The sequence below is a fragment of the Eubalaena glacialis genome, chromosome 12 (assembly GCF_028564815.1).
Source record: "Eubalaena glacialis isolate mEubGla1 chromosome 12, mEubGla1.1.hap2.+ XY, whole genome shotgun sequence".
Lineage (NCBI taxonomy): Eukaryota > Metazoa > Chordata > Mammalia > Artiodactyla > Balaenidae > Eubalaena > Eubalaena glacialis.
In genome coordinates this window covers 1,383,691-1,406,556 of record NC_083727.1, presented here as the reverse complement: position 1 = coordinate 1,406,556, position 22,866 = coordinate 1,383,691, and the positions used below count along the sequence as shown (strand labels likewise).

At 49.0% G+C, this 22,866-nt stretch overlaps 1 protein-coding gene across 4 annotated transcripts in view; it reads left to right on the top strand.

Annotated features, from left to right (window-relative positions):
- Positions 1-22,866, top strand: part of SMOC2 (SPARC related modular calcium binding 2) — a 155,112-nt gene that overhangs the window by 90,526 nt on the left and 41,720 nt on the right. For all 4 annotated transcript variants that reach the window (XM_061207138.1, XM_061207137.1, XM_061207136.1 and 1 more), the window contains 2 exons: positions 14,534-14,720; positions 21,063-21,145. In XM_061207138.1, coding sequence (XP_061063121.1) covers positions 14,534-14,720; positions 21,063-21,145 — 270 coding nt within the window. The remainder of the gene's footprint in view (positions 1-14,533; positions 14,721-21,062; positions 21,146-22,866) is intronic.

Below are 22,866 nucleotides of genomic sequence, written 5' to 3'. Positions count from 1 at the left end.
ACAGTTAAATACAGTTACTCTGTGACTTAAAACCCAGATGATGAAATGGGCACGACACACTTCAGTAAGACCTTCCCTCCTTGTAGTTCCGTCCAGCATCCTATTCGCATCCTGCTGGGAGACGTACACTTTGTCCTTCACTGCACAGCGGTGGGCACGGAGCCTCCTGACCAGGGCGTGGGGATCCCACCAGCAGCCGGGACGAGGCGCTCGGAGACACAGGGAAGCCTCCTTTTGCTCTTTGTGTCTTGGCGGAAGATGCAAAGTCCCGCACAGGTGTGGGCGTCTTCTTGAAGGAGGCGCAGCACGCCAAGGGTCTGGCTTGACTGAGGAAGGAAAACGCGAGCAGAACTGTTTGAGCCAGCTGCCAACATCTGAAAATAAACTCCCCCAAGCAGTGTGAAACCATCACGGCAGCTGAAGGAAACTGCCCCGGGCCTGGGACCAGCCCCCCTGCCTGGCTCTCCTTCGAGGACGCTCAGCCCGGCCAGTTCAGATGCCCCCCCGTCGTGTCCCCACCCCTCCGGGTGGATGGCCTCTCTCCTTTGCGGTCACTCATCTGTGAGGTCAGATCATCCCTGCGCATGAGATTTCCCGGATTTCAAGGCTCTCACAGCTGCCCAGCACAACGCCGGGCTGTCCGCGTCTGTCGGCCACACAGCCAAGGCAGCTGGTCCTCCAGGCCCTAGGCCGGGCTCCTCCCCGGCCGGCCTGCTTGGGGTCGGGGTGTTGTCTTCCTGACGTTTCTTCCCTCAACTGTCCAACGGGCAGAGCTGTGTGCAGACAGAGGAGACGTGGAGACTGGGCCTTGTGTGGATCTGCCGTCACCAGGAGAGCCTACTACGTGCTCCCTTAGAAAATCAATGTATAGCACAAGGTTCTTAGCCTCAAATGATTCAAGTTTATGGGTTAGGTTGGCAGCTCTCAAACCTTCTGGTTTAAGAATCGCTTTATGCTCCTAGAACTTACTGAGGCCCCCAGAGAGCTTTTTAAACATGGTTTCTATTGATCAGTATTTATGCTTAGTATTAAAACTGAGAACTTTTTAATACACATTCCCTTGGCTGCCATCATGAGTCGCTTGTGAGCCTGAGAAGACAAAGGGCACCTCGGTATTTATAGAAATAGTTCTGACCTCGTGGGCCTCCTGGGAAGGGGTCCTGGGGCCATGTTCTGAGGACCACCGGTCAGAGTGCCGACAAGACAGACGCCTCGGAGCACAGAGAGAAGCCCCAGCTCTACAGAGTTGTCCAGGACGGCTGAGAAATAAAGGGCCAAACGAAGCACAGTGGAGATTCGACAACAGCATGAACCCCTTGCTGGTGGACAGAGGGGGAAGTGTCACTGCAGATGGGGGACAGAAGTTTTGTGGTCAGTCCTCTCCAGCCCGAGACCCATCTTGGATTCAAACAACACAAGGACTTACATCCCTAATCGGAACACTTTGCTTCTCAGCCCCAGACATCTACATCCAGGTGATTCATATTTTTCTCCAAAAGCAAGTGTGGAAGTTCACTCTGTATGTGGGGCATGAAGCATCCTTTCTGAAGGTTTCCTTAGAAGAAAGACCCCGCCCCCCGGGAGGTGAATTCACGCCGCTCTGTCCTTGGAGACACTCGTTGATTTCAAATGGCTGTTTGCCCATTGAAATCTGCCCACATTTCATCAAAGAAAAATCTTAAGGCCGAAGTTCGGTCGGGGCACTTATCACGTGTGCCGTCTCTGTGCTCCCAGTTCCAGGGTTTGCTGGAACTTGGACTCATGACCTTCGCTCTTTCCCTCCCACCCCGATTATGGCTGATGGTTCTGGTTTCCTTCGGGATGCGTATTTCGGGTCCAGTGATTAGATGGCAAGGAAGTGGAGAGTATCAGAATTCCTCGCTGTGGGAAGTCCAGGGGGAAACACTTACCTGCGGGACCGGCCTCGTTAAGATCCCCAGTGGCTGATGGAGGTGAGGGCATCGCTGTCCTGCAGCCGTCCCAGCAGTGGTGCCTGGAACCCTGTTCCTTTCCAGAAACGTCTCGCTTACCCTCAGACCTGGGTCAGGTACGGGCGCCTTCAGGTGGGGCGTTGACCGAAGGCTGGACAAGGTGAGGCTGTGATGGCACGGTGCCTCCCATGATGGGTTGGTTCCTGCGTGTCCTGGGAGCTGAGCCAGGTCTGGGATGTTGCCCCCGGGAGGCCTGCCATGGTCACGGCTGACCCTACTGCATCAGTCTTCTCTCTGTTTGGGGCTCCGTAGCATCGACTCAGGGTTGGAGACCTGGCTTGTGTCCTGCTTCTACTGTAACTGTTGGAGGCCTTGGGAAAGTCACTTAATTTTCCACCCTGACTTGCAAGAGTTGGCCTGTCATTTCTTCCTGGTTATGAGGGTTAAAGATCTTCCAGTACAGGGCCTCTCATCCTGACGTAAGATGCTTGTTTGCAGGGCCACCTCCTCTGAGCAGGCATCTCTGCTGCCCTAGTCATCTGGGCCCGCCCTTATCAATCCCGCCCCCGGGGGAGAAAGGGGTGCCACGCTCGGAGGGGGGAGCATTGTATGTCAGGGCTGTGTGTACCTTGCTGAATCCAGCACTCCCAGGGGCGATGCAGATGGGCCCCGTTCTCCTCACCCTGTAGACGGGGAGACCCCCAGAACACTCGGTGAGTGAGTACTGGAGCCTGGGTTGGCATCCTTCCCGGGCCATGGTGTGTCCAGGACACCAGGGTGGGCAGTATGGCAGAGGCAGTGTCGTTTGGGTCAGAATGTTGCTTTGTGTTTTCTTTTTCTCATCTCGGTTTTGTAGAACCCACTTTTGTTTGTCCACTTGCAAAGAAAACTAGTTTGGAGAAATTTGGCCACCTCTGGATATTAGCCTGAGTGGACACAGTGTGTTTTAAAATAGGTTGTAATCAGCTGCATTAGCTTAAACCACTGGTCTTAATGGGAGACTTTCTGGACAATGGAAAATATTCTGATTTCTTTTGTAAGGCATCCAAATATAAAATCATACTGCTCTTCTTAACTTCCTTTTGTCGTGTCTCCTAACTCTACAGAACTTAAAGGGAAAAGCAGGTAACATTTCTAGCGCACATTTTCGGTGCAATGATGTGTTCACCCCTCTCTGACTGCGCACAGTTCCATGAGTGAGAAAAGGACGTGGCAGCTGTTGTCCTGGAGAGAGAGGGGTGCTGTGCTAGGGCTGACCCGGGTCTCGGGGTCCTTGAGCAGCGGCAGGAGAGGCTTCCGCGGTGGAGGCCTTGGTGAGACTCGCTGAGGCCAGTGCAGTGAGGGTGGGGACGGGGCAGGGGTCCAGGGAGCACCCTGGAGAGTTAGGGTCCATGTGGAGGAAAGAGTGGAATAAAAGGTACCCGGATTCAGGTTTTCAAGAGTGAGCTGGTGAGACTGTCCCTGATAAAACAATCTAGAAGATACAGAGAGAGGTTAGGATGGAAGGGGGTGTTGTTTGGGGCCATTCTCTGTCGGGGGCTCTGAGGTCCTTCTGGGGTGGGTGGTCTTCGCCGGGGCTCACGGCGCTGGGTCGCTCCTCTCCCCCGTCTGGGACTCGGGTTCAGGCTGGAAACGGTTACTTAGGTCCATTGCTACAAGAATGAACATGGGAAGAAAGCAATTAGAATGGACACCCGGGGTCACTATTTTCTTTCCAAAGAAACTGTATCTGTGAATTACATCCAAATCTTTATTTCTTTGGAAATATACGTTTGACTGTGGGCTTCCCGTGTTACCTGTTTATACCATTTGGGGATGTTTCTAGACAGAACTGGTATGTGGCCTCCAAGGGCAGAGGGGCAGGAGTGCCGTGTGTGGGAGGTGGCTTGTTTGCCTCGGTGTGGGTGTGAATTCTCACCCAGCTTCGCCTGACTCTGCCATCCTGAGTAAGATATAAAACTTTTCAGAGCCCGTGTTTCCTCACTGGTAAAATACACATGGTAATACGTATACCTCGGTCTGTTATTACCAGGATTAAAGGAGAATGCGCATAAAGCTGGGTTCCCTGCCCACCATGCCTGTAAATGTTATGGCAACAATCCTGGATTTAAAAGCTAATCTTAAAACTCTTCCTTTGGAATAAAATTATACAATTGATCGTAAACATGTGTCACTTATGCGCAAAGCCTTAGCACCATGAATCCCAGTTTGATATTTTACTGAAAGTGGACATGTGAATAATTATATTCCATCAAAACTGTAAGTTTCCAGGTCTCCCCCCGCCCACTCTGCCATTTCTAGAAAATCAAATTCTAAAGGGGCAACTCTTCTTATTTTTTACCTTCTTTGATCATCTGTGTTGTGCAATTAAAAAGAAAACCACAGACAATTCCATGACTGATGAAGACAACATATGTAAAAATTAAGTAATCAATTCTAAGAGAGCGGGCCTGGCCTCAGACCAGGACTTCGGGGCCGGGATGGCTCAGTTTAAACCCTGTCTCTGACACTCTGTCTTTACCTTCTCTGATTCAATCACCGAACTTGCAAAATAACAATAATCCCACCTCACAGAATTATAGCAAAGTGATTCAGTTATACATATATGTATTATACATTCTTTTCCATTATGGTGTGATTAAGCAAATTAATACCTGAAAAGCAGGTAGTCATAAGGACCCACTAAATGTTATCAAGTATCAATCTCCAATCTCTGCTGTGTGTAAAACTCCTATGCTTTCTTTTTCTTTTTAAAGATTTTTTTGATGTGGACCATTTTTAAAGTCTTTACTGAATTCATTACAACACTGCCCCGGTTCCATGTTTTGGCCTTTTGGCTGCAAGGCATGCGGGATCCCCACTCCCTGACCAAGGATCGAACCTGCACCCTCTGCATTGGAAGGTGAAGTCTCAACCACTGGACCACCAGGGAAGTCCCTCATATGCTTTTTATAAGTGAATCCTACTTGACAGATTGTTTATTATTTTATCCCCGAAATATTTTTATATGTGAAGTCCTTTGTAAACCTCAGAATACTTCACAGACTTCCATTCTATGTAGCAGTTAAGCTTTTAGTATCCACCAGCTAAGCAATGTATAATCACACACAGCAGTTAGGTATCTGTATTAAAGAAAATAATGTCCATTTTATGAACCCCAATAGCAGTCATAGACATTTTAAGACAAGTAGAGTGAAGGTGCGAGTCTTCCTGTTGATTCAGTGTCCTGACAAGGTTAGTATGCATGTCCACGTGAGGGCCTCTGCAGGTGACGGCATCCTTGGTCCACAGGGGAACGGTGGTCCCACCTTTAATTTGGTACCTCGTCATTACCTTGTGCTGAGTTACCTGTGCATTTCTATCTGCGTTTACTAACGTTCCAGGATTTGTTATTTTCTATCATGTGTGTCTGGTAGCCTCAGATTAAGCTCTCGTTATCCCTTGTAGGGACTAAAAACAGTCTTGAACTGGTCTTTTGTTTGAAAGCTTTGCCAGCAGGGTTTTAAAGCACAAATATGATCCTGGCACTCATCCTTACAAGGCTTTCCGTGGCTTGTGGAAATTGCTTTACCTGCTCCAGAGCCCCCACTCTGGCCCCTGCTGCCTGGCAGCCCACCACTTGCCGTGGACCCTCCCTCTGAAGCCCTGCTTCCTTGTGGGAAGGCCAGCCCCTCATCCACCGTATTTGCTGAGCACATGTTAATGTGCCATTGATCTTATGCATGTGAAAGGCAGGGGCCGTGTACTGATAAGGGCAAGTGACAAAATGCCAGGAGAAGCAAGATATTTGGTGGTTTAACTAGGTGTAGTTTTTGAGAGAATTCTGAAAATACTATAAGGAAATGCAAAGAAAATAGAAGATGCTGATTTTTGCCCTCTGCAGCTGACACCAGGATGCCTATTGTATCTGACAGCTACTGCTTTGTAACAAATAGCCCCAGGATGTTAGCTGTGATCAGTGACAAGTGTTCATTTCTCATGCATCTGCTCATCATGGCTGGGCTCTGCTGGGAGGCTCCAGGCTGCATGTGGGTCTGGGTCTGTCCCATACATCTCTCATCCTCCTGGCCTGAGTGAGGAGACCGGAGGATGCCCTGCTCCTGGCAACACCTAAGGGCAGGAGAGTGGCCCACACGCATACAGGTGTCCAGCCCCAGCCTGCAGACACCCCACGAGCAATGTAGTTCCCACGTCTGAGCCCAATGTCACAGGACAGGGGAGACACCCTGCCAGTGTGTGGGGGGGCGCTGCAAAACCCCTGGTGATGGGGAGAGAAGACGGAGTGGGCCAACGTGTCATCACTTATTCCTGGAAATCAGTGCATAATTATCCCGAGTGAGAGAAACTGAGGGGGTGGGGCTTGAGGGCCCAGCAGAGCACCGTCCGGATGGCCGTGAGTGTTGGATGGGGAAACGATGCATTTCCGAGCCGTCCAGCTGGTGGCTGCCATGGCAACTGGACTTGGCCAAGACCTTCGAAGATAAACAAACTAGTCCACGCAGGTCCCGGCAGTGCAGTAGGGTGGCCAGAGCAACAGGACCTCGGCCAGCAGAGGACACTGAGGCAGAACTCGGGGACTGCCCCCAGGAAGCTGGGAGGAGAGCAGGGGGACAGGTGGACTCACCTGGTCATTTCTGCAGCAGATTCGGCTGGATGTGAAAACTGCCCGTAACTTAGACGTTCCTGCAGAGCAGACTCATGCCCGTTGGACTTGGGACCTGAGCAGATTCTGCACATTCTCATTCTCATAGCAAAAACTGTCCTTACCCAATTAAGTCAGTACTTAGAGGCCCGAGAGCCTTATTATTATTACTATTATTATCATCATTGGAGTCCAGTTGATTTACAATGTTGTGTTAGTTTCAAGTGTACCACAGAGTGAATCAGTTATACATATACATATATCCCTTCTTTTTCAGATTCTTTTCCCGTATAGGTTATTACAGAACATTGAGTAGAGTTCCCTGTGCTCTACAGTAAGTCCTTATTGGTTATCTGTCTTATATATAGTGGTGTGTATATGTCAATCCCAATCTCCTAATTTACCAAGAGCCTTATTATGAACAAAGCTGGCCTTACTGGTGTAACATCAAGCTTGCCGTGTTTGTTTAGTGGGTAATGGAACACCACGTCCTGTTGGACAAAAGGAAAGAAAAGACTAGGCATTTGTTAAGTACTGTTCCTGGGAGCCAGCGATGGACTCGCACGTGTATTTGGTTTATCACTGAATCCGAGATACTGTCCATCCTCAGATATACCGAAAAGGAAAATAAATATATTGCCCATTAAAACGTGGTCGATATTTTCTCATATCTTAGGATCCCTATTTTATTTTTATTAAGAGAAAATTTTACGCGTCATTTAGGTGTCGACTGTCTATCGGGAACGTGTCTGCACGGTGAGGTGGGCTGCGGCGTGTGTGTCCCCCAGGACAGGATGTCTCCACCACCGCCGATGCTCTCAGGCTCTCCCGGGCTGGGCCTTCTTGGAGGCCACCGCCACTTAGGTTTCCATCACTCGATGATCCTTTTACCCCGGCTAGAGTTTTGTATAAATGGAATGATGGCACCATATAACTCCTGGTTTCTGCCTTTTTTACTCATTATAATAGTTTTTAGATTCACTCTTGTTGGTCATATTTGTTACCCATTTATTCTCTAGTTTATATGCACAATTGTATATTGTATGCGTATAACACGATCTGTGCATTTTCCAGTGAATGGCTATTTTAGTTGTTTCCGTTTGGGGGCTGTGATGAGTAAAGCTGCCATGTGCATTCTGCACTCATTGCTCTGTGGATGTGTGTTCTAATTACTCTGGGTAAACACCTGGTGTAGACTTCACACTTGTGTGAGGAATGCAGGAGGGTCCCCACTGCTCCACATCCTCGCCAGCCTTGGGGGCCTCTGGTGTGGGTCATCAGGGCCCCTCCCGCAGGCCCATGGAGGTACCTCCTGTGGGTTTACTTTGCATTTTCCTGGGGACTGGGGACGCCCGGCAGTTTTCTCACTGCTTATTGTTCAATCACATACCTTTCATTTTGAATTGTCAGTTCAAATCTTTGCCCAGTTTAAATTAGATTATTTGTCATTTTTATTGATTTGTAGGGGTTATTGACATAACCTGAATCTTTGTCAGGTGTGTGTGTTACAAACATTTTCTCCCCGTCTGGGGCTTGCCTTTTCACTTTCTTAATAGTGTCTTTTGGTGAATATAAGTTATAAAATGTATTAGTAGCATCCAGTTTACCAAATTTTTCATTTTGTGGGTAGGGTTTTCTGTGTCTGCCATAAAACCCCAAATATTAAGGATGCCCTTAAGAAGGAGAGCTGACCACAAAACTGACAGCTGCAGTGGGCATCCTTCTGAAATACGGCCAAATCTGAAGACCACGTTTTTAGAATGGATACGATTTGTTATTGCTGCCTATAAAAATGCTTCAGGCTTCATCACACCAAAATCAAGGATCCTCCGTTTAAAGAGATCTTCATTTAAGAGTTTTTTTTTTCCTTTGAGTTCGTAAATGTCTGGCAGCCATTTGTTATCATCTATAATCTAATTCCCTTCGGTTGTCAGATTACTTGAACAAACCGTCAGATACCTTTTAAGTCACTAAAATCTGCTAGTTTGGGAAATAAACTAATTTTTTAATGGAACTTCTACCAAATTTACAGAGGTAGCTTTTCTAAAAATACAGAATTGTTATATAATTGCAGAACTTAAAATTGACAGAAGCAAATTGGAATTGTACTCATGTTTCTAGTCTAATACGATAATGAAAAAATACCGAGGCAGACTATCTCAAAAGTGCTCATTACTTCTCAGAAGTCTGCTCAAAATGGGGTGTGTAGCCCAGGAGATGAATATCCAAGCATTAGAGAAGGCACAAACACAACTGCTTGGAACTAGAAAAGCTTAAATAAAATTCATCATAGAAGAAAGCTCAATGCAATCACCATAATCACGTTGAAGAGTTAATGCATTTCCATGTAGGCTCAAGGGTCACAGTACCAGCAGGAGAGTTAGTTAAGCTGAGGCAAGAAAAGAACCATCCAGATTGCTGCAAAGCCAGTGGCCTGGGTGAGAATGGGTTTAATACACTGAACGGAAGGTGGTTTTTTTGTAAAGAATGTTGAGATCTGACAGCATGACAAATTACATATATCATTTTGAAAGTGAGTAGACATCTCTCTTACGAGACACAAACTGCAGAACTTGTAGCTGCGATCTGATCCATTTTAGTTCTCGTCTATCACTTGAGACTTTGTTGTATCCCGTGACTTGATGGGTCAGGTAATTAGGACAGTGCAGCATAAGCATGGGTGTTAATGAATCCAGAAGTTCAACCCAATATTTCCCCATTCTTGTGCTGAAGTTGTGGTTTAAGAAGTCTACATCTGTGGTGTTGAATACACGTAAAGTTTTCTTTTGGGTTATGACTCTGGTTGTTCTTCGTAGGACCTTTTGCTCTTTGTGTTTCTGTGTCTAACGGGTGACGTTAAACTTTTGCTCAATATTAATAATAAATTCGCCCAAATCCTTGCCACTTTGCACGTGTGATTCCACCAACCACAATGACCCGTGAGGCAGGACAGGCACAGAAGAGGGTATCGAATCTGTGAGGTGAGAGTTTTGCTAAAGTTCGTCAGACTAGTAATTCAAGGCTGGAGAGCAACCAGAGTCTGTCTCCTGGTCCAGAACTTGACCTGTGCCCCTACGACATGAAGCTGGCTCAGAAGAGCCATCCCGTGTCCCATAACTGCGCTAGGAGTTGCGTATTCACTTCCTAATTCTCTAGGGACACGAGCCTCATTTATTACAAAGGCTTCTTTTTTTTTTCTTTCACCTCAAAGTATGTTCAGGGCTCTTTCCTTAGGAAAAAAATCTTTTTTTTTTTTTTTTTTTAATTATTATTTATTTATTTATTTGGCTGTGTTGGGTCTTCGTTTCTGTGCAAGGGCTTCCTCTAGTTGCGGCAAGCGGGGGCCACTCTTCATCGCGGTGCGCGGGCCTCTCACTATCGCGGCCTCTCTTGTTGCGGAGCACAGGCTCCAGACGCGCAGGCTCAGTAGTTGTGGCTCACGGGCCCAGCTGCTCCGCAGCATGTGGAATCCTCCCAGACCAGGGCTCGAACCCGTGTCCCCTGCATTGGCAGGCAGATTCTCAACCACCGCGCCACCAGGGAAGCCCCCAGGAAAAAAATCTTTATTCAACCCAATCATCAATTCTAAATAATCTCTCAACTTTTCCTTTGCCTGCAGCGTATTCCTCAAATAGAGACTTTCTTTGGGTGGTTTTTCTTGGACAAATTCAGTGGCTTCTTTCGTCACAGCTCACCTTCCTTTGGATGCCCTCACATTAAAATTCCCTCTGTTCATTTTTTCTCTTTCAATTCTTCTTCTTTCACACATTAACTCCTCAACATTCAGTATAAGAGAAAATTATGTAGTTAAAGCCCTTCTGAATAGGAAAGAAGTCACGGTCGGTCATACCACGCTGAACGTGCCCAATCTCGTCTGAATGGGAAAGAAAACGTAAATATTTTCATCTAACCTATTAAGTGGATGGTATGATTTGAATTTTGTGAGCATTAGTTATTTTATTTTCTTGCTGAATTATTTCCAGAATCCCAAACTTTATTTTTATCCATTGGAGGACATCCTTTTGGAATGGATTCAAACCTAACTTTTCATGAGATAATTACTGTAAAACTCCAGCTTTGGTGCCCTTTGCGACCCTGACCCATCAGCCAGCTGCAGGCGTCTCCACTGGCACACACGCTTTCACCTGGTCCTCAGCCAGTCCTGACCAGAATTTCACCAGCGCCTTTCAACCGTCCCTCCTTCCCTCTCTCCTATTTCCACCATCGTTGTTTGGTCCTCTCCATTTTTACTTTCTCTAGAGTCCCTTTTTCTGTGCTCTTTCCTACCGTGTGATGAGATCTCACTGACATTTTTCTAAAACGTGGTTGGGGCTTGTCTTTTTGGAGTCCTGTTCCCGTGTGTCTCAGTGATTGGGTGAGCGTCCAGTGCGATGAAGTGCGACTTGTTGGCCCTTCATCTCCTTTTCCAGGCGCGATTAGCATCCTGCACAGAACAGGGGCATCTTTGCCGGAGAGAATCCCGCTCCAAGAGCTTTTCCCCTCAGCCATCTCGTTGTGGCCCCAGCGGGATGGGGCAGAGCTCAGCTGTCTCAGGAGGGTGACTTTTAAACAGATAGATGGGACAGCCCTTTAGCCTCTGTTCCCTTGCACCATCATGAATTTGTTTAAAGAAGATCTACTTCCTTCCACATGGCCCTAAAATGTAAAATGTAATTGCATTTCGCCCATAAGAGAAACTGAATTCCCCACACGGAGCCAGGTTTACCAAATAAAATTGCATAAATGAACGGTTCTAACTTCAGCCAGGATGTTTATATAAACAAACACGGAATCTCTTCTGACTTGGCAATGATATCTGCCATATTTTACAACATTCTCAGCAAATTTTAAGAGGTGGTTGACTTAATCAATACTACCTTGCTTATGATGAGCCTTCAAATATGATGTAAAATCCTCAAAAGGGCCATTTCAAGAATTTTCCAGAACTATTTCTATAGATACAGTATGTTCTTGGATAGAGCATGGAAAGCATTTTGTGCCCAGATAATCACACCATAAATTCTGTTCACTAGTAAAGCTTCTGAAAAAGGGCCAAGTGCACAGGAAAGTAAGCCATGTGTCTCCAGGAGAGCTTCCTGGAGCAGGCCCCGCCATCAGCTGAGCCGCCTGCATGTGGAACTCCAGTTAGGGACGGACCAGCTACTTTGAGGGTTTCAAAAGACAGGACCCAGTTGCCTCTGAAAACGTGTAGCTCAGCCTCCATCCTCCTTAGGTTGCCCCCATGATCTAAAGTAAGGAATTGATCACTTCAGAAAGAAATATGAGTCATTGTCATTTTGATGCCAAGCCAGTTTCCTAGTCACGGAGCGAAAGCCTCGTTAAATTAACCCTGTAACACAGGGGTCGGTTTGATTTATGTATCTACCTATTTGCTGAGCAAAATCTAGAGTGCATAGAACAGTACAGAACTTATAGGAAACAATCAGTATGAAATTTTTTAAAAAATTGCGTGGTGCTGTTATAAGAAATGCAACACCATTGATTTTTTGTGTGTATTAGAGATGAACCGTGTGTTAGAAATCCCCTACGCGGGTACCCTGTTAGCACCCAGAGCAGTGCCTGGTGCAGTATTTGTCGAGTGCACCAATCAATGCAGTGTGACTACTGATGGAAACGAAATGCCCGATCCTGATGTTGGACTGATTTAGAATCATAACTTTGCTATTTAAAATTCTTAACTTGCAGACTGCCCCGACCCAAAAAAAAAAAGATCCGCTTCTGGAAATTAAAGCCACGGGGAATTTAATGGAATTACATGGATGCCTCGGAGAGCAGAGGGCAGCTCAGACAGCTCAGGGTCCCGGAGTGGGCTCGGGACCTGGTCCCTGGTCCACATGCACACAGACCACATGCCTTCCTAAAGGGGGCGGACGCTGAGGGTGCAGGGCTGTCTCTGTAGCAGGGACCAGGGCCCTCGCTGTTAGGAACAGAACCGCGTGCCGTGGTTCAAGGGCCATTTCTTCCGTCTCCTCTCGTGTTCATTAAACAATGTAGAATGACTGTGAGATTTGAACCACCCTGGGCTTTGAGATTATCCTACAAGACGTCAGTCTGGACACACAGCAATACAGCTTCCACCCTCCTCGTCCATTTTCAGGAGGCTGAGGTCAGCCAAGGAGGAAGCACTGTGAGTGTCTTCTGAGTCGGAGCGAGGGGAGAATCCCAGGTGCCCCGTACCTTTGTGTTCTTCCAGGACGTGCGCAGGGATGCCATGCTCACACAATAGCAGCATCCGGTAATACAGTCAGGAGATGAACTAGTCACAGCGTTAAACGTACATGTGACTGTCCTCAGATTGTAAATGGAATTACTAAAGGGAATGGATTACTAAATGGATTGTAAAGGGAAAGAAAATCTAGGTGGTTTTGTAACGATTAATGTCATGACTATGAGTTATCTCAAAACAGATTTATTGAGTGCCTGTGATATGCCAGGCATTTTTTTAAAAAATTATTTTCAGGCATTTTTTAAGTGCTGGAAAAATAATGAAAATGAGAGCTAACCTTTATGAAACAGGGTTTCTGTGACACACTGCATATGGAACCTCCTTCAGTCTGGTCACCTGAGTTGTCATGTGAGTCAGGTGCCTAACTCCCAGGTACCATGCCCCCATCACCAGCCACGGCAGCATTGACACACAATGCTGTGTCACACTCTTTCCCCAGCTTTCAGGGGTTCCCCACCTGTGCGGTGTCACATCTACCGTCATAACCTCCCTGCAAACTGTAGTTAGTTCGTTTCAAAGCAGGCTGAAACATAATTTATGGAACATTACTTTCTAAGCAGGAAATGGCTCTAAAGATTTTATTTAAAATATATTCGTCCAATATGTTGGCTGTCTTCTTTTCCCTTTTACGGAGAAATAGGAAAACAAAAGAATCTTTAGATCCCAAAAGACAGCTCAGGTGAGGGAGAGCCTCTCCCGAGGTGGCCCTGGGTCTGAGGGGGAGAGGTCTCGTGGTGGGCTGTTTGTTCGCGATGGCTCTGATTCCGTGTAGAGGCCAAGCCCAGAGAAACCCCGCGCCAAGGGCGGAAACTGGAAACTAGCGCCCACGTTTGGAATTCTTTAACACGAGCAAGGAGGAGGTTGGTTCGCTGCTGTGAATTTTTAATGCCATGTCTTCGGGCTGGAAGGATGCAGAACAGGAACATTTGGAATATTCTGTGCCCAGTGTTTTCTGGATTATATTTTAAAGCTCGTGTGAATCTCTATGACGGATAAAGTGTTCTTCACCTTTTATTTGACTCAAATTCATTACCATCTGAAGATCACTGAGTAGCTTGGACTCGTTGATATGGTTCTAAGGCATTCGCGGTCTGTTTGGGGCAGAAGGGGGATCTAAGTTAGCTCACGTCCAAACGCAAAAAAGAAACGGAATTTATTAACATAAAAAGACATAAGCCTTTATACATGGAAATACCCGGTCCTGGCATTTTTTTAAGTGATCGCTTAGTTTTCCTGTGGATGAGCTTCAGAGCTAACCCCTGGACACAGCTTTAAAACAAAGTCCCTCATCTTCTTCTTGACTAATTTCCAGAAACGCAGGCTGTTTCGGAAATACTGCAGCTGGGATTTCCAGACCCAGCCTCAGTCAGCCCTCGGGGCGAGTGGGGGGCTGCTCTTCCAGGACCCTCCTGGGGGGCGTGGGTAGTGGTGTCAGCACGTCGGGGCTGCAGCGGGAGGGGCCGCGAGGACTCGCTGGGACTGGACCACGTGCCCGCCGGCCTGGGGACCCAGAGCAGAGGACCGCGGCCGTCCCTGGGGCCTGGGTCCCGCCTGTGGCCTCCGGGGGTCCACGGGGCGTCAGATCCACCTGTGGAGGCTGACCGCCCGCCCTGACGCTCCTCGCCGGCCCCTCCGCTTGCTGTTCAGTCTCATCCGCCATCGGCTCCCCGGGTGACCAGCCGCGGGCTCACGCGTGTCTCCTTCTCACTGCAGCGTCCTCGTGTGACCAGGAGCAGCAGTCCGCCCTAGAGGAGGCCAGGCAGCCCAAGAACGACAACGTGGTCATCCCCGAGTGCGCCCACGGCGGCCTCTACAAGCCGGTGCAGTGCCACCCCTCCACGGGCTACTGCTGGTGCGTCCTGGTGGACACCGGCCGCCCCATCCCGGGCACGTCCACCAGGTGAGGCTCCGTGGGGCCGGGAGACCCCAGAACGCAGAGCCCCCGTGGTTCCCACCGCCGCGGATGCGATGCCCGTGCCCCGGACCTCGCCCCGCTTCTCAGTGCGGCGTTAACGCCTGTGCCCGCGGGAGCCCGTCTCCCTGACGTCACCAGGAGCTGGCGATGCCAGCGATGGCACGAGGGTGGTGAAGACAGACCTTTTAGGCAATTTTGCTCCTGTCCGTATTCATGCAGGCTGGAATTTTGAAAAATGGCTCTGGTGTCCAGGCTGGGGTGGGCACCTAGAATGTATCATCTATCACCTCAGCTTCTTTTGTCCCCGGAGTTGGCAAAGGGAACCTCGCATTTCACAGGAACCGATTGCCCAGGACGGCTCTCTGTAGTCCAGAGATACCTGTCTCCTGAAATTACCGCTGAAGAAGAGAGTGCTGAGGTCAGGGGCAACAGTAGTTACTCAGGGTCTGAAATACAAACCGACCCATTCATTCATGTTTTGCGCGAGTCCAAGCAAAGCAGGTCATTTTATAATAGCACCAGGAGAAGACCTGATATTTGTTCCTGGAAATAGAGTGAACAAGTGAGGGTGTTTTTGCAGCTCTTGGTCATATGAATTGACCTCGGTTTTTCATAGATTGGTGTAAAAGTCGTTTACAGGTAAAGGACACTAGTACCTCTCCCGTGTGATCCAGCTTAAGCCCTGGTTCCCTCTGCAGCGCTGAGGCATGAACACCTTGACGCCTCCTACGATGCCTCCCCTAATTTCTCAAGGGTGACCATGGTGCGTGTAGAAGGGGAAATGCACCCATGGAGATTCCGGGAGCTGGAGGGACAGGCAACCAGCTGACTTTTCCTCGTGAGAAAGTCCAGCCACACCTGGAGCCCCATCTGGCTCATGCGGGAGACCAGGCTCCTTGGGGGACGGGAACCCCAGGCCCCGGCCGCCCTGGACACGTGGCCTGCCCTGCACACACACGACCCCGACGGGGTGTCCAGGCCAGAGGCTGAGGTTCCCTCTGCGGGTGGTCGTAGGAGATTGTTTCAAACATAAAGAGAACATAAATCTTCCCCAGGTTTTGTGGGAGAAATTGCTCTTCTCGCTCCTGAACGCGTCTGTACGCAGGGAGTGCTCATTTCTAAGAAACCCTTCTTGGGAAATGACATTTCCATTACTTCAGACTCAGGCTTGTGGACTGTGTCTTTAAGTCGGGCTGTTTGTTCCCCCGGCCCAGCTGCAGGGGCGCTAAGAACGATCTCGTAGCTCCGGCCAGCAAAAGTCCTGACGCTGTCAGAGCCAGGCCTCCGCAGACGGGCTCAGAGGCTGAGATCAGCTTTATCACGTTGTCCCTGTAGAACCTGTAAACGTTTTTATCTTACAGTCAGACGAGAAACACAAGAAGCCCCCCTCCTTCCTGTCCGTCCTGATTTCATTCTGCCCAGACGTTTGTGGAACGGAGTACCAACTTCTCATTCTCCCTATTCTTTGTACAGGAGGGAGGGACTCCCTCTTCTTTGTTTCAAGAAACAGACTTAAACTAGACCCAGGGGAGGAGACCCCTCAGACTCGAGCTGTACTTTTCTCTCATTCGTTCATTCCTCTGTTCATCCTCTCCGATGCTGACTGTCATGACCCCGACACCATCAGAACTGAGGCTAGTAGCGAGGGGGGTGTCAGAACCCGCACGTTTCCCACAGGACTCTGTCCATCGAGGCCGAGCTGTCCTTACGGCCCACCGGTCTGAAACGTGACCGCTCCCAACGCTCTCGGGGACAGAGGCTCCGATTATTTCCGCAGTTAAAGGACGTGATTTTCATGAGCCATTTTTGGTCTCTCTGCTCTGCATCTTCAGCGCACCAGCTTGCTCTGGCCTCATTCCTGTCTTGGTTTCTAGAAGCATCACACAGCTGTGACAACATAATGTGGCTTTTTTGACAGCAAGAAAGGCCTTCCCCATGGATCCGTGGTGGGCCTCCCCTCACTCTAACTGGCCAGAATGTCACCCTCCGACCAGGCTACCGCCGGTCAGGGAGGGCCCTGGGCCCCATCGTTCAGCACCCAGGCATGGACGGGGCCACCCCCTGGGCCCCCGAGGCCACGCAGAGCAGGTTCTACGTGTGACAGAGTTTAGCACAGAAAGGATGCGATCTCTTAAAGCTCCGAGAAACACCCCTCCCTGTCACCCAGAGGTTCACTTTTTATTCAGTAAACGTTTGAAATCCCTCAATGTTGCAGGCACCGCTCTAGGGGCTGGGGGGATTCAGGGAACAAAACGGACACAACCTGTGCTTGCATGGAGCTTACGTTCCCATGGGGGGAAGGGACGATGAACAAAACGCATAAGCAGATAAGCTGAATGTGAGTTAACACGCCGGCCTGTGGTAGCTGCACTGGAGGACAGTGTACAGGAAATAGGGACCCGAGGGGGGCAACTTCAGCGGGACGGCCGGGGGCTCCCAAAGTGCTGAGGTCGGATTCCGGTCCAGAGGAATCTGGGGAGCAAGCCGATGATGTCTGCGGGGGGCAGTCCAGACGGAGGGGGGAATGTGGCCCCCCGACAGCGTAGGTCCCAGAGCCAGAATCTAGTTACGTTTTGGTCGAAAGGGAGGATGTATCGATTAGGAAGCTCTTCTCTTCTAGTAGTGGTAAATATGACAAATAGGCATAAACAGGGAGGGACTATGTAATCTAAAGAAGAGGTGCAGAGATGGAAGAAGTTCCCTTTCAGTGGGTGCTATGACTTGGTGATGTCACTGAGGACATAGAGTCTCCCAGGTCTTTCCTCTGACATCCTCAGTGTGTTGCCTTTTCCCTTGGACAGACTCCCCTCATGGTCACATGATGGCTTCAGGGATCCGGGCATCTCATTCAGACACCACATGCTCAGAGGACACACAGCCCATCTCTCTCTTTCTCAGGAACCAAACAACATTTCCTAAAAGTCCCCTAGCAGACTTAAGTCATGGATTATTGACCGTAATTGGATCATATGACTACAGCTGAACCCATCACTGGCAAAAAAAATGGAATAGGTTTAAACAGATTTCTACATGGATACTGGGAAATCAGTCAAAATCATCAAGTTTAAGGCATATCTTATGAGATACTGGCCAGCTTCACCAGCCCTCACTTACCCCTGCTTCTACTGTGATTTGAGTAGCAATGTCACAGAAAGTCTTCTGCATTATTGTTTAAATACTTTCTGGGGCATAAATGCTATTTTCTTGCAATTTTTCTGAAATAAGCCGTTCCAGGGAGATACTTTATAGTTTTGATTTATATTTGGGTAGACAGTTCAAGTTTCCCACCCCTCCAAATCGTTCTCTATATTTTCTGATGGGGAAGAATAATTTAAAAATCTAAGAACAGTAAGATGACATAAATATAAAATGCATTCTTATTATAAGCTAGTCCTCCTTTCCTTGTGTCACCATGAAAGGTAATTACAAAGCACACATTTTGTTACAGGCTTGTGCCAAAGACAATAAACACACAGAGGCAGAGAGCAGCTACGGGGCAGAATTTCTAGGTGGGGTGGTCGTCAGGTAAAAACATGAGTTGGACCGGGCTGATGCATCTGCTGGTCTCCCTGCCTTTTTGAGTCAAAACTGACATCTTGGCCGAGGTGTTCAGAGCCCCTGCAGGCCGAAGCCCAGGCCACGCATGGTGGGACCTGGGAGGAGGGGGCAGGTTCCAGCCTGGTCGCTGATTTATAGAGGGGAGAGCTGGCGTGAGCTGTCGGGTTAAGCGTGGATCAGGCTGACTGCCAGCTACTACATTAGCGCCCAGAACGGAGGGATTTCTCTTTCACTTTCTTGATGGCCAATGAGGGTCTGTCCACCTGCCATCAGGCTGCAGGCTGCTCTGACCTGGCACGAGGACCCCATTCCCAGCCTGTGGAGCCCACGCGGCTTGCTGGCCGTGTGAGCATGAAATTGAATTTCTCCCTGGCAGAGAGCCTGGTATCTGATGGGCAACCAGACGATTAAGAGATGTGCTTTCTTATCTTATACAAATAAGTTAAACACGATTGAAAAGGATGCTGACAGATGTCAACACAATTTAAATGGCTTTATCTTCAAAGGCATTGATTCTATTTCTTGAGATTGTCATTTCCGCAAGTCACAGTATTCTTTACAAGGAGGAGAATGCTGTCATTTAAACATACATTTTTATATCAGCATCAGCGCTGGGATTCTTGAGGCATCTACGGCCCAAACCAGGATGATCACGCGGTAAGGTTAATTTCCAGGCGGCTTCGAAGTTAAAGCTTCAGAACGGGGTTGGCAGTTGTGCGGTTTCTTATCACCACATGGGGGATACCGGCGTTGACTCCGAGCCTTTGACAGGCTGTACACAGGGTTCATATTAACGGTCCAACTTCTTAACACGACAGAACAGCCAGTGGCTGACATCCTCACAGATCAAGCATCCCAGGAATGGCTGGGCCGTTCGGCCTCCCCGGGAGCCCCATCCCTAGTTGTACCTGCTTGGTTAGGAGCTGGGACTTTGCTTGTTCTTTCACAGCTCACATTTCACGGGCTGCTGGCTGTGAAGGTGTCAGCTCTAGCGTGGGTACCATTTCCAACCTCCCCAGCCCCACGGACGCTGATCTAGAGTCTGAAACGAGGATTTTTCAGTCTTGAGCACGTGCTCAGTTTCCCCAGATTTAGCAAGCGTGAGTAACAGCGCGCTCTTAGCCATCTCTCCGTTACCTGGCTTCTTTCCCGAATGTTCCCCTAGGGAATTTCCGGCTCCTTACCTACCTGCCTCAGTCCCAGGTGGGAGAGGAGACACCAGGTGGGTAACAGGTCCCTTCAGCCCCGTTCATTCCTGTGACCGTGGTTCCAATGCCATCTGCACTGAACCCCACTGCATTTCAAAAGGATATGAGTTAATGGCTTTCGGTGAAAATGTGATCGCTTAACTGTTAGCTGGAGTGTGTCGGGGACTCTTTAATTTCAAAAACGACATTTCAAAAAGGCATATTAAGTTTGTGTGAGTGGGGTGTTAAGTTTTCTGGTATCAAAGAAGCTATTCAGGGTGTGAGGGACTGGAGGAGCTCGTGGTGCCCTGGCTGTGTTTCAGCCGCGCTGGACCCGACCCTCCAAGACCGGCCCCGACCCTCCAAGACCGGCCCCGGCTCCCCGGGCGCCAGGGAGGGACGCTGAGAAAGGATCCCTTCAGCGGGAAATTTCATTCTTTTATTTTCTAGGGTGGGAAAACAAGAAATAATGAAAAATAAGAATCAGAAATGATCCCTATGAAGTAAACATGATCTCGTATCTCTTTCTGAGAGAGTGAAAAGGAAACGGGCAGCAAGAGAGGGTGAGGCCTCAAGGGGACTTTGTTCACATCCTGAGAATCAGCAGCCCCTGGACCTGACCGTCCCTCCTGCGCCCACCCCGACTGGCTCTGACTGTCGTTCGCATTTTCCAAGAATCTTCCCTGAGCCCTGAGACTGCATTAAGAGCCCTAAGGGCAGGTTCTCACAGCTGCCAGGCACGCTACCGAATCGTCGGTGTCCCCATAAGACGGGGCGGTTCCCCAGGTGATGTGCGTCTCCCTGTGTCTCTCACCAGAGGGGCAGGTGCTGGGAGTCTCTCCACGTATCCCACCCAAGGGGCTTTATAAAGAGCCTTGAAGGAGGCTCCGCTGGGCAAGCTGTCCACCTGGGCCTGGATCTGGAGCCCAGCTGGCAGATCCATCCAGAATTACTGTCAATACTGGTATCCCCGAAGTGCCCGCTGCCTGAAGTGAAGTAGCCGGCAGGCACCCCGGGTCCCGCCCGCTCAGATACCAAGGGCCACCCTTTTCCTGTTGACTCCGTGGGCCCAGAACATACACGTTATTCTTTGAACCCTGAGACAACCTTTTGTAGCTTCGGGAGTTAGATTTTGAATTCGTTGGTCTTTGAGTGATGTATCAGTCTAGAGCTCTGAGGTCCTCGCTGAGACTTTACACTCTTTCCCGGGGGCTGTGACCCTGCCCTCGCTTAGTGCCTGTGCTTGCATTTCCCCCTCCTCAGCCCCTCCCCACCCTGAACCGTACCAAAATCCCGTCCTAGGCAGGGGCGTTCGGCAGCCACTCTACAGGTTGTGTTTCAGAAACTGGATGGAGAGACAGAGCCCTGTGCGCCATGCTTCTTCCTACTGACTGAAGAATATACTAAATGGCCACAAAGGTCACCAAAGGTCATACATCCCAAGCACTGTAACGTGAGGATGAGACGCCCAATGTGTCCCGGGGACCAAGGAAGCCTGCGGTGTGAACACACGGGTGTGGAAGGCAGCCCCCATCTCAGTGTCTCAAACTGGCTCTTTTCTCTTTCCTTCCCCTCCTCGTAGGTACGAACAGCCGAAATGTGACAACACGGCCAGGGCTCATCCGACCAAAACAAGGGATTTGTACAAGGGCCGCCAGCTCCAAGGTGAGTAGAACGACGGGTTTGATCGGATGCGCCAGCTGCCACTTCGAGTTTTCTTGCAGATTTAGGATGAGGAAGGATCTCAAGTGAATTTAGTTGCAAAGAATGATTTCAAATGGACAGAGGCGGTGAGTTTAACCTTATGATTATTAAAAATACATTCCCAGAAATGTTTTATGGATGTTCTCTTTCATCAAAAAGCCCATAAGTGTTTGTGATACACCAAGAATGATGATTTCAACAGTTAAACCTCAAGCCCCGCCTGGACCCAGCGTCTTCCAGGAATTCATGTGAGATTGAACTTGGTCGTGTGGCGTGAGCCCCGCGCCGGCCGACCCCCGCCGGGTTGCAGTTATCTGATGAGATCGCAGAGTTAGAGACATGACTCCTGCATCATGGCAGTTTCAACGGCGTCGGTGGGATGCTGCAAAGCTGGTTGCTAGTTTGCTTCATTTCCGTCCTCTTTTTTTCCTTTAAATGCCTCCAGATTGTGTACATGTAGCCACAGCCTCAGAGACCATGTAAACCATTCTCTAACGTCTTTCTTTTAGCATGAGTGTTGGATCTTGGTCTTACACAGAGTCTGGGTAATTTCCGGTTTAGAAAAATTCTGTGGTCCTTGCATGATTTGTACTGTCAATGATAAAGAGGGTTTTACACTCCGAAAGGTAAAGATGTTTCTCTGCTGTGAGCAGAGGTAGAGAAGACTAGAGGGTCACCCGTCCACCTCCGTATCCCTCCAGCCATACCTGGAACGAAGGCACTGGACACAGAGGGAGGGGAGAAGGCAGGACCTGGTCCGGGGGCGGGGGGAGCAAAGCACAGCCGTGCCCAAACCACTCCGCTGTCCCATGCTTATCCTGAGACATTTGTCGTGGGTCTTCTGCTGTTTCCCCTCTCCACGCCTTCCTTTCGATGCAGGTGGTGGAATCTCTGAGATGATTATTATCATCGCACGATGTCTGTCTGTGTGCGTGGTCAGTGGGGTGTATGTTCATGAATCGGGCTGCTTTCTGGATCCTGGAGCTCCCCGAATGGTGTCCTCCAATCACAAGGGCGCTCTCTCCCTCCCTTGTCTGGTACAATCTCTTGCCTCTGCAGTGAGGTTTTAACACTGGTGGACACTAGTTTTCTTAACAGGAAATAATGAATTTAGCATGTGCTTGGTCCAGGGAAAGACCCCAGTGAACGTTTGCTCCTTTCAGCTGGTCTTAACCATGCCGCAGAAACTTCAGGCAATCTGTTCTTTGTCTCTGAGGTTCCAAGACTCTCGTTTTTTTTTTTTTTTAAGATTTTTCTGATGTGGACCATTTTTAAAGTCTTTATTGAATTTGTTACACTATTGCTTCTGTTTTGTGTTTTGGTCTTTTTGGCCACGAGGCATGTGGGATCTTAGCTCCCCGACCAGGGATCGAACCCGCACCCCCTGCATTGGAAGGCGAAGTCAACCACTGTTCCCTCAATTTTTTTTTTTTTTTTGATAATCCAAAACTGCATTCCTTCTAAATTGAGCTGCATGTGGTTTTTGCACATATAATATGAATGTCATTAATGAATGTGCGGTCAAGCTCTGCTCTCAATGGTTAGAGATGCTACGACAGACAGAACACAACCCCTCCCATCTCCTCTTGGTGGGTGCACTTGGCTAGGAAGGAATCTGCGTTCATGGTGGAATCCAGTACATGGAACCCTGAGCTGGGACTCTGGATTTAAAGGCTGGAGTG